A 12,676-nucleotide genomic window follows, 5' to 3' on the forward strand; every position below is an offset into this window, starting at 1 on the left:
TGGAAAAACATTACGTCATTACGTACAGCGGGACGTCTCGGAGAAGATAAACAAAAAGGAAGGAAGCCTTCGGCCATAGAATCGCGGCAAAATCGGTTCAAAAATTTAGCTTACAAGCTACAGTTAGCAACTACATGTGCCCCTTTATTGCTTAGATAATTACCATTAGGCGTTCGCAATCATGGACGAGGGGATAATATTTCGTATGAGCGCTTTTTCCGAGCAAGGGGGGAGGAAATACATGGAGGATGTTGTCGAGATAAGAATCGAGTACGAGCCGACGCAGTCGCCGTCGCCAGCCGAAGATTATCCAAAGTCGCAGGGATATGGAGGACAGGGGAAAGCCGAGAGTGGACCTACAAAACAGACTGAAAATGAGACACACGACCATGGCGGTGCTGCCGAGTCTGGCCCAGCTTCTGCTATGTGGGTAGAGAGTCTGGCGAATGAGGACAGTAGCAACAACAGCGCACCGGCATCAGAGGAAAAAGTCGCAGAGCATGCAGTCGACACTCGGAAGTCTGTGGCGTTTTTCGCTGTTTTCGATGGCCACGGGGGCCGAGAAGCGGCACATTTCGCAAGAGAGAATCTGTGGGATTTGTTGAAAAGGCAGCGGGGGTTTTGGTCCAAGGATCACAGTGAAGTGTGTGCTGCTCTCAAGAAAGGCTTCATCGCCTGTCATCATGCAATGTGGAAAGAACTACGTAAGTCATCAAACTTGTATTTTCCCCTTATGTATACAGCTGTCCTTTGCTCGTAAGTCGAACTGTCACATTCTCAGCAACGTTAAATAGCAAAGTGTGTCACATGAGACAGTATCCTACTCAGCTGGTATTCCCAGTGATCTGCCGACTGGCCCAGCCCCATCACAGAAACACAGGGAGCTGTAATCTGACCACAACACAGCTCTCAGAGTTGATAACGTCTACACTAAAGCTCTGATGAATGGTTTCATCACAGCATTAGATAAGTGGGTTAAGGGTTAAAAGGGAAAAATGGTACTCTAAAACCCTTCAGAAGACCCAAATAACTTAATTTAGTTGTGCAGTCTGAGTCTGTGCTTTATAAGACCATATTTCTGTCAATTTGGGCTTGTGTCCAGTTTCAGTCTGTTTATAATGGTTGTGGTGCTTGTGCTTCTGTTCACCCTGTGCATCACACACTTTCCTTTAGGCAGTGCATTACTATCTATGTAATATAGTTATTATTCAGTTTTTAACATCTGATATTGAAAGCGTGCGTAGGCCTATGTTGTTTACTCATCTCTTAATTTAATAAAGACACAATGTATAGTACAAGGGGTCAGAGAGGATTTGTAGAGGGTGGCGCTGAATCAGGAATTGGGTCTATAAAGGCTTTGAGAAGCAGGACTTATTGTGAAGTCTTCTTAGGGACTGTTTGTTACTTATGAGGGGGAGAAGGTGGTGCAAAAAGGAGGAGGCATGTTGAATAATTTTTAAGCACTGGGGGAGGGACTTTTGTTATTTATTTTTGCCTGAGAGTAGGGGCATACACATTTAAATGGTTGTGTTTATTTTACCACCAGTTTTAAAGACACCTTACCAAACCTGCAGGTTTTAAGGCATGTTTTCTGTATAAATCGCCAAAATTACACCATTTATCATAGCCAAAACCTTAAAAACAGAAACTATCAAAGGATTTTAAAATTTCTATCGTTCCTTGGACACGTGTGATGAATGCTTCCCTCAGATAAAAATCATAACCAAAGCTGAGCTTAAAATAGTGATATTTTATCAACGTCTCTTTACTCTACGTGCCATTTGAAATTTGGCCAAAGGGTTAGGGGTTATGCACAGACAAACCAGCATGCACAACAAGAGTGAAAAACTGAGGCTGTCTTCAACTTCAGGATTTTGTCTTTAACTTTTAAATATCAAAGTGTCAGTTTTAAAAATGTAATTACTAATTTATGGTGGAGGAAGGGTCATGCATTTTCCACCAGTCACTCAGGGAAAAATATTTGTAGCTTTGGGGTGGGTAATAAATGGAGTTACAATCCAGTCACCCCCCTCCTCTGATGAGTAAAGAACAGTCGCAAAGTGACAACATTAAAACACAGACCTGAGACATAAAACTCGGATCACATAAATTTACTATGAAGAAAAGCGAGAAGCAAACCATGATGTTCATAATAAACATATGATATGAATGATTAAATATTAAGGTGAAAATGGACAAAACCACAAAGCTAAGAGAACCCTTGGCAGCATGTTGTAGATCACCAGTAAACACCAATCCTGACTCAAGTATAGAGGAACTGTGTGCAGTAATAAGGGACTGTTGGGGTGTAATTTGGGAGAAAATGGTGTGTTTCAGTCTGGTTAGTAATACTGGATTAAAGGTCCAGTGTGTAAGATTTAGGGGGATTTAGTGGCATCTAGCAGTGAGGATTGCAGATTGCAATCAGCTGAAACTTTGCCTGGTTAGAATTCTCTCAGTGTCCATTGTTCAGCAGGTTTTTTAGCAGGAGCTGATTTATCCACAGAGGTCTCTTCTAGGGTTGGGCGATAATATGGTAATAAGGTATCCCACGGTATCTAAAAATAGCAACGGTCAGTTTCATTACCGTCATTAAAAAAATCTGCTGCCCATATAGGCCTACAGTGGCCTGATATAATATTAAATATAATTTATTTAATGTCTAAATAATGATTGTTTGTCCAGCACTTATGTATGTGTGGTTGAGTTTTCAATTTAATACTATTACAATTTAAAACTAATAATAGGCTATAATGTTTCTCGTAACTGTTGTCGGGAGATGACATTTGATAAAGTTTTTGGATGTGACGTCGTCACGTGACAGCTCAGACGTGAGAAAGAGAAGAAAAGATGGCAAGCCGCGCATCAAGTGAGTTGGTCCCCAAAAACCCACAACTTCACAACTTCTGCAAGCAGCAGCAGCAGGTCCAGTTTCCATCAGAGTGGAGGAGGGAGAAGCGCAACCTGAACCACCGAAAAACAGATGACTGTGGGCAGTCTCCTTCAAAGAAAAGCCGATGCGGCGGCAGGTCCAGTCGGCACCATACAGGAGCGAGCAGGAGCAGAGATAACTGCCTGTTGTCGTGAGCCTGTTATTCAGGGAGACGAAGACCTCCTTCTCAGGTGGAAATGTGATGGAGCCAGGCATTTTTCTCTGATGTCGAGGGCTGCCTGAAAGTACCTGTGCGTTTGTGCCACGAGCTCTCCATCAGAGCGCATATTCAGCACCGCGGCCAAAGTTGTCAATCCACTACGTGCCCTGCTCCAGCTGGAAAAAGTAAACATGCTGGTTTGTCTCGCGAAAAACCTTGAATAGTTTTGAAGCATATGATGCTGCTATAGTTATCATTATACTTTGTTTTTATGTCATTTTCAATGAGGAGTAGCCTGTTCTGACAGACCAAAATAAACCAACGAACAGTATTTCCTGTTGCTTCTCAGGATAGGATTATATATGCCCATTTTCAGTCATGTCTTGTTATTTATTGTTCTGTTTTTCTTATTTGATAAGCCCTAGTACTGGATGCTGTGGAGCTGTGCTTTTAATGTATTTGATTTATGTTGATAGGTTCTAAACATAAACCATCGGACAGTAGCTGCTGCGGTCGGATATGCTGTATAGCACACATTATCGTTACCGCCGTTGTTATTTATTGATACTTTTTTGGAAGTGGACTGTAGCCCACAGACAGTGTTGTTATTTCATTCTGTTTGGGTGACTGCTGCATTTGCACTTTTTTAATATTTATTAATAAAAGTTGTTAGTGTTGTACATGTTTTGTTGTTATTTTTTCAGTATTCTTAGGCCTATGTAATGTTTGTTATTATGTTTCTGAACGTATAGGCACAAGCCGACATTTTTGCGACTCCCTCTGAGCCCTTTAAAGTGATTTTCAATTAGTCACGGTAATACCGTATACCCCAGGAAAATGTGGGAAAGGTTTAAGCCAGTGTTTGGTTTGTCTGTTCAGGGCTACTGTAGAAACATGGCGTTGCAACATGGCAATCTCAGTAGAAGAGGACCCACTCCTTATATAGATCTAAATGGCTTATTCTACGGTAACAAAAACACCATGATTCTTATTTTAAGCTAATTATACATTAAGAAAACATACTTATTATGTTATGTTATTGCCAGTATATTCCCCCAAATCCCACACACTGGACCTCTAAGTCGGCGCTGAAGCTAAGTCTAAAAATTTGCCTAAATGTGGCTACTCTGCTACTGGCTAATCCTACTGTATGTTTCTATGGTAACATGGGTCTAAACTATTTAATCCTGCTTTATGGAAAATGAATTTCTCACAAATAAGCCAGATTTACTCAAGTAAGCCTGTCTGATGTGGTCATCATGCTTTATAAACCAACCCTCTGATCCGTGGCGAGCAGGGTTCATCTTGATCAGTAGTGTTGTTTGACAGTGATAGTTTGCAGTTTGTTGGTTTTTTATCTTTTCCTGCTCTTTGTGTAACTAGTTCTTAATAACTGATATTTTTGATAACATTTTGGCATTGTGCCCTTACTGATACAGCATCAGTGTTTCCCTTACAAACTTTGACCATATTTGCTGGGGAAAACAAAGGGACTGGAGCACACTGATTGATTTGCAGCCTATAATTGTGCAAACAACTAACATTCCAACACCACTGTGTGTTCATCACAGTCAAAGACTGCATTTGATCAGCGAGTAACATTCATTTGTATTTATCTTTTTTCCTCTCACAGCGGAGTGGCCAAAGACTATTACAGGCCTTCCCAGTACATCAGGCACCACAGCCAGCGTGATTGTGATCCGTGGAGTTCACATGTACGTTGCCCATGTAGGGGATTCAGCTGTAGTGGTTGGAGTGCAAGAAAATGACTCTGATATCAGGCTCCAGGCACTCGAAATAACACAGGACCATAAACCAGAACTTCCTAAAGAAAAAGAAAGGATTGAACGACTCGGTGGCAGGTGAGTAGGTGAACAGGACCTCACGAAGCATTTTCAAGATAGAATTGTACTATAAGGTCAGGGGCTCTGTCAAACAGCCATATAACATCACATGAAAGGGCAAGTATTTTCTTGCACTTGTTCCTTTCAATATTGCTGTATTTCCTGTCAATCTTAAACAGTTCTCTTTGTACTGAATTGTGTTGTGTTGTTCTTGTAACTGTAGCGTAATGAAGAAATCTGGGGTGAACCGTGTTGTGTGGAAGAGGCCCCGGCTGACCCACAATGGCCCTGTGAGGAGGAGTACAGTCATTGACCAGATCCCCTTCCTGGCTGTGGCCCGATCGCTCGGTAAAGATGACACCCTGTTTGTTAGGTTTAGCGTCCATAAAGTTAAACTGTGTATTTGCAATGAATCGTTTTTGTTGTCATTGCTCCACAAGTGATCATGTTTTCTTATCTGTCGAAAGGTGATCTGTGGAGCTACGATTTCTACAGCGGGGAGTTTGTGGTTTCGCCAGAGCCCGATACCACCGTAATGACCCTTGACCCCAGACGGCATCGCTACATCATCCTTGGCAGTGATGGACTATGGAATATGATGCCACCCAAGAATGCAGTCAACATGTGTTATAGCCATGACAAAATGGTGGTACGTCATTGTACAACAAATGGCATCCAAACACAAATGTCGCACACAAATTTCCAATGTCAGAATGAAATCAAAAGAGTTTGATCTTGATTGTCTGGTGTAAGGTCGTTATAAAACTCACTCAGAGCTGTCTTAAGTCAGTCTTTTTCTCATTTTGACGCTTCAACAAAATCAAACATGTTAAATATTGTAAGTACATTTTTAGTCATGGCTCATGCAAATCTTAAAGTTCAATGCTATGAGCACTGTCAGCAACCAGTGGCTGCGCTCCCTCTAGCACCAACTAGGTAGATAGTAAATATAAAGGTGACATCAACGAGGCTCAAGTATGCAAATAAGTCTCGGTTTCCTCATACAGTGAAAAAGGAGGAGAAACTGGTAGAGCTGTTTCGTAAACAAGAGTTGTCATTTAATTCAGTGTGTATCTTATCCACCAACCACTACTTATTTTAATGAGAAATCATAACTGTTGAAATTATTCACCTCTCATTCCCACGCTCTTCTCTCACTAAAATAGCCCAAATAACCAATGGAGGCTGGTTGCAAGTTGAGACAAAAACATCCAAAATGTAAAGTTTGCCGAATTGCCAAGAGACTGTCAACATATGAGCCTTTGCTCTTGTGTTTCTAGAGTTATGTGTTACGGACACATAAGGAATCGTTAATTTGTCATATTTGTTTAAAGGAGTTTGGCGTAATATTTTCCACCAGGAGCAGGATGGGAAATAATCAAAAGGAATCTACCTGTAGTCTTGCAAATAGCGGCCCTTATCTTTAGATGTGAGAGGGTGTGAGACTTTAGTCTTTTCAAAGTGGGGATAATACACTGCATCAGCTTTTTTGAAAAGTGTCCACAATTAATCATGTCTTTTTTTTAATTATGATTCTGACAGGATGAAAGTAGTAGTCATAGTAGTATTTATCTTCACACTTTTCTTTCTCCTTCTACCACTTCTTTTTGTTTTAAGGGACCAAAGGGAATGTCTTGCGCCCGCCGACTAGGATGCACAGCCCTACTGTTCTGGAAAGAACGTATGCTTCGAGCAGACAACACAACAGTTATTGTCCTGGCACTACAGGAGCGCGGAGGCCCACCTATCCCTATGCATCGAGATGAGATTGTTGTCGACATGTCTACAGGAATTGACCATGTTCCATTCCCAGGGACTACTTATAACACATGTGAGGTCCCAAAGGTCAGTGCCATAGCTTTGCTGCATCCTCCTTTTGTAATGTTTCATTAGGACGAACCATATAAATCATACAGCAAAATGACATATATTTTCCAAATGCAGAGATGGTAACTGCAGGGAAAGGACCTCAGGGCCACTCTGACAATGGAAAAATATACTGAATATCTTTGTGTGTTTACATGTTGTTTGCTATTCACTGTATTGTCCTTTTATATATTCCAGTCCATGTTTTATTGTCATTTTGTTTAATACTCTCACCAGTTAAATTGTGAACACTTGTAGACACCACTGGCTCTTGACCGAAGGTCATACCAGCAGTTTCTATCAGTGGACCACTGGTTTCAACAAATCACTCTTTGTTTTCGGGGTCAACAGGAGGAGCATGAGGATGACATGTTTTTTGAAGAAGATGAGATATTTGGAGAAGAACATGAGGGATGGCCATGCCTGGAGTGGTAGTGAGGTGACTGCTCAGTTATAAAAATGTATCAAAGCGTCAGCAACATGACCATCCAGTGACTTATATTACCTATTAGCTGAATAGTCGGGTTTGTCTTGTTGAACCTGGTGGCAAACATTCAGCTATTTGGACATAAAAATGCCAAACTTCTGCACATCTGATTGGTCCTCTCTGCCTGGGAGCACTGATTATAGTGGTATTGATATTGCACTGCTTTAGGAGAGCTGTAGATCATTCTTTAGATGTGTTGCTCAGTACTAACCCAAGCCATTTGTGAAAGTGAGATAACCGATTTAAAATCATTTTATATTTTTGTTAGTAAAAGATGATAACCATCACCAGTGCCACCTTACCATTCTTCCCACTATAGCCAGTAGAGGGAGACAGTGTAGTCCCTGACCTATTAAAGGATATTGAAGACATTTTAAAAGACAATTCACAGTGCCATCAGTCATCAAGGTATACTAGATACCCTTAGTTTCCTCTGCTCAGTCTTAAAGGGATAGTGCACCCAAAAATGAAAATTCACCCATTATCTACTCACCCATATGCCGATAGAGGCTCAGGTGAAGTTTTAGAGTCCTCACAACACTTGCGGAGATCTTAGGGGAGAGGGGGTAGCAACACAGCTCCACCTAATGGAGGCTTATGGCGCCCCAGATTCAAACGTCCAAAAACACATAATTGAAACAACAAAGTATCTCCATACTGCTCGTCCGTAGTGATCCAAGTGAAGCCCCGACATAAAAGTTGTTTGTAAAAACGTCATTTGAACTCTAACTGCCTCTCTGTGCACTGTGTTCACATGTGTGCGCTTGCACGTGAGACCAGCGAAAGCACGTGAACACACATGAACGCAGTGCCCATGTCTCACGGTCTCACAAGCGCGCACATGTGAGCGCGTTTGAATCTGGGGCGCCGTAAGCTTCCATTAGGTGGAGTTGTGTTGCTACCCCCTCTCCCCCTTAGATCTCCGCAAGTGTTGTGAGGACTCTAAAACTTCACCTGAGCCTCCATCGGCATATGGGTGAGTAGATAATGGCTGAATTTTTATTTTTGGGAGCATTATCCCTTTAATGTGCTTCAGGTGAGAAAACAGTTTTAGAAATTGCTGTAGAAGAAATGATCGAACAAATGGCACAAACATTATTTTTAATATTCCTATTAATTCTGTCCCCTCATTTAATTTTGGTAAAAGACAGTATCTGAAGACTACGTATGTACTTTCCATGACTCTTCTTTGGAAGGAGAAGATGTTTATTTGATTTTCTTATTTTGCCTCAATGGTACTTTTGAACAGACCATTTTTTAAAGTAAATAGCTTGGAGATGGAGACCTCTGAGAATGCTTCTACCTCAAAGTTCTCTACTTACACAATGTAGTGTGACCTTTATCCACTTTATGAACTTCCTGTTAGCTCTACAGTAACATTATCTTTACCAAAGATCCACCGTCTTTGACTTTATTTCTGACCTCTGTGATCACAGTGCTTTTCATCCTTAGGTTAATTAACGATACTTCACTTTTCACCGTTAGCTTTGTGTGAGCTTAGCCAGTCAGCTAGCCTAGCTGGCTACTAAAATGAAAAAAGCACTGTCAAAAAGGGCCATAGCAGCTGACATTAGTTAAGTTCTAAAAATCAAGCTAATGTTAGTGCTATATTGGGTGACTAACATTAGCTATCATTTATCTTCTTAGACAGTGAGGTGATTATCAAAAGGGTCAAAAATACTTTATACAAAAAGGAACAGCTAATGCTATTAACAATTTGTGAGATACAAAGCCAACTGTGAAATGTGTTGTCTGTTTACTTCCTGTCAACTCTGCAGTAATGTTACTACCTTAGCCCCCAACCTCAGTGAGCCCTAACCCAAGTTAGTTCATATTACTTCACTTTTCACAGTTAGCTTTGTACATATTGTAAATAGTATTTACCATTGATTGATTGTTTTAAAAATCACCTTGGTGTCTTAAATAACTGTTAGCGACATTAGCTAATCGCTTAGTTTAGCAACAACGTTAGCCTGATGTTCAGAGCTTAGCTAACTCTAAATTCCTACGGCTCTCTCTCTTTTACACTTAGTGCTTTGAAGAGCTACCAAAAGTATTAAAATGTCTGACGTACCCTGTCTTACGAAAGCGAGCAGTAAAACTCCATAGAGCTGATCACCTTAATACACTTGATGGTGTTTTTCTTCATTTTAGTAGCTAGCTAGGCTAGCTAGCTAGGCTAGCTAGCTGGCTAACCAAGCTATTAAAATGATCAAAAACACTATGTGGAACAAGAACAGTAAATACTATGAACAATATGGACAAAGGTGACTGTGAAAAATGAAGTAACTAACTTAAAGGATGAAAAACCACTTTGATCACTAAGGTTGGAGGCGAAGGCTAACGTTACAGTTGACAGGAAGTAAACAGGCGTGAAGTTCATAAAACAATTATACGTCACACTACATTGTGCAAGCAGAGAAATACCAAGCTCCAGCATTCTTCACAGTGAAACTCATATGTCTACATTGACTGCCTACATTTTCTACATCATGCACCACACCTAAAACTCAACATAGAACCATTTGAACACATCTTAATCCGATATTGTTTCAAACTGTTGTTTATTTTCATGATTTTAGTCTTTGTCCATTTGTAACAGCTTTCATCTCTATGTCTCATTTTTAAAGAAAGTTGTGTGTGACAGAATTTGAATGAATGTAGATTTTACAAATAAAGGTGTAATACTGGTATCAGTAATTTGATTGAATAAATTGGATCATGAAATGTTACATTTTAATATTGATTTAGTTTTTATTCATTTTATTTCAGTGGAGTGATGCAGTGAATGCTTCCCCATTCAAAGAAAGTTCCATGGCTCTGGAGCAGGCATTTGGGCTGTATGAAGCAGCCTCCTGTGCCACAGCACAGCTCTTACCGGACGTTGACTCTGTGAGGGCCACACTGCCCCCCTCAGACGGTTCAGTGAATGATTTTGAAAAGCAAGACTCAACAACCCAAATGGACTGCGCCACTCCTGCTCCTCCATTAAAAAGGTCTCGCCGTTCCCAGCATACCCCCCCTGAACTTAGATGTCCTCCCCGTCGGCTCGGCTGGTCCTCCAACAAAAGTTTCCCCCAGAAGACGACTCATAGCAATGTACAAAGTGAATCCCGTCAAACTCGCGCTCAAAAGAGAAGCTCCTCTGAGGAAAGCAGTATCCTACCACAGCACCACAATGCCGCCTTGTGCGTGTGTTGAATCTTGTCTCACAGAAACAGTGTTTTCGCCCTGAGGCCAGAAGGATAATCTGCATCGTGTCAACCTTGCTCATGTATCAGGTGTGCCACAGGCCTATTCCTAGATGTATACTTTTTATACAGTCTTTGTTTTTGTAAATAAGTGAGAAATTTGCGATTGTAAATGTGTTGCTGTTTTAACTTTTTCTTCTTGCTCTTCTTCCTGCCCCCTCTTTAAATTTTAGTCAATAAAATTTTAAATTTTAGATCCATTCAATCTACACAATCTATTTTCATACTTATGAGTATGTATAGTATATCCGAAAGATGTAGTTTGAAGAAGATGGATCACTACAGTCTAAGAGAACATCAATTTACCAAATTTGTGACACATGCAATCTTCCAGTTTTCATCCAATGACTTCACTATTTTATTTTTAATTTACTTGTTGGAGTCTTTCCTTTATTTTGGTGAAAACCTCAGACCAGTTGTTTGGAATCTTTCCTCTCATGAAACGTGCTACTCAGCCATTAATAGGCTTTTCTTTTATCGTTTAATCAGGTGCAATAGAAGCCTCTGGCAGTGGTAATACTGTAGCATGCAAAATAATGGAAAAACCTGACAAGCAGTGGTCTGAGGTAATTATGTGGGTACTGACTTTTAAGGCTATATTATTTGTTTTGTGTCTTTACCAGTGGCTAAATATACTGTCAAGATCACAATTGCTACTCAGCTAATTGTTGTATCTCATGCATAGCTTACGAGGTGGTGTTAAAGGGTCAGTTTACCCAAATCAGAAAATAAAAGATATACCCCAGTGGTATCTATCCATGTAGATACTGTATTGTGATTTTAGTGAATTGACCCTTTGATGGTACTTTGCTTGATATATTTTGTGTGTGCTGGAGAGTCATATTGATCCATTCCAAGCATGTCAATTTATGATTTGGCCAATGGGTATTGGTACTGTTTTGGGTGCTGATGTATAAGCCAAGATCAATACCTGTGCCTCAGTGGAAGGTGGTAGGAGTCTGTTTTGCCCTGTTTGTATAACATCCAGTTTCAGTGCCCACTAGGCACTAGAACCATTTTGATAGGCCTTCCTCTTTGTTTTCATATAGTACTGTATATTCTTGTGTGTGGTTTGTTCCCATAACTTGTGTTTTAATCTGCACTTAAAACACCTTATGGTACGAATGCAGGAAGTGCCCGTTTCATGATAACTAGTAATTTACCATTTGTGTTGATATGGCAGCTCAGCTACTGTTCTAGCTGATTTCTTTGCCTTCATGTTACATAAGAGTCATGGTTGCCTTAGCACAAATGAGTCACAGGTGCTTTTCACAGGTTTTCCTATTTGGGACTCAAACGGGTTAGAATATCTAGGATATGTCAATGTGTCTATGGCCGTGGCCCAGCTTCAACTGTTTGTCATGCACCTTCAGTTCTATACCAGTGTCATTTTGCCATCCACACTACAGCATACTAAACCTGGTTCATGTTTTACAGTTCTATTACAGAGCAGTTTAATGGTTTTGTACAGTAAGTCAATATGCAATAGAAGTTTGTACAGTACATTATTATGCAAAGTTATTGGGGGTTTTCAGGAGTCTGGCATGCTCAGATCTACTCTCTATGTTGTGAAGTGTCCAGAGGTAATGGATGTTAATGGGCATGTTTGTTTTTTTGTTTTGTTTTTTTCTTGGCAATTACAAAACTTGGGTCTGGCTTCATATCCATTGGAGCCAGTTTTCAGGACTAACTGTATAAGCTACATGCTTTGAAAGTGACTTGATATACAGTGTCTGTGTGGTGTAATAAAGTTCTCATTTTCCAATTGGTGCTGTTACATCCGCTGCAGTGTCTATGTTGTTCACACAACGATATCCAACCCTGTGTGTGAAACTGCTATCATGACTTTAATTATTGACTAAAACATGTATCTGTTTCATTAAGTAACTTGTTCATCAACTTTGTTAACAGAACATTGTTTACACTGGCTTCAGCTACAGCGTAGCTTGAATATAGAGGTAAGACTTGTACTCACATTTGTAGAGGGTGCACCGGTGAAATGTTCCAGTAGATGGCGCTAATGTAAAGGGATTAAACAGTTGTGTTTCTACAGTAACAAGTCTCTTAAGTACAATGTACACACAGTGACCTACAATTTAAATTTCACAGGTCTGGGTCAGTAACATACTAAGCACA

The 12,676-nt window shown here is 40.4% G+C and overlaps 1 protein-coding gene across 1 annotated transcript; it reads left to right on the forward strand.

Annotated features, from left to right (window-relative positions):
• Positions 1-31: 31 nt before the first annotated feature.
• Positions 32-12,317, forward strand: LOC117272454 (protein phosphatase 1D-like). Its single transcript, XM_033651397.2, has 6 exons — positions 32-704; positions 4,726-4,954; positions 5,160-5,284; positions 5,404-5,585; positions 6,554-6,781; positions 10,062-12,317. Exons 1-6 carry the CDS (start codon positions 182-184, stop codon positions 10,488-10,490), a joined length of 1,716 nt encoding a protein of 571 aa, XP_033507288.1. The 5' UTR covers positions 32-181; the 3' UTR covers positions 10,491-12,317.
• The last annotated feature ends 359 nt before the right edge of the window (positions 12,318-12,676 follow it).

Source organism: Epinephelus lanceolatus, chromosome 11 (genome assembly GCF_041903045.1).
Source record: "Epinephelus lanceolatus isolate andai-2023 chromosome 11, ASM4190304v1, whole genome shotgun sequence".
NCBI classification, from domain to species: Eukaryota; Metazoa; Chordata; class Actinopteri; order Perciformes; family Serranidae; genus Epinephelus; species Epinephelus lanceolatus.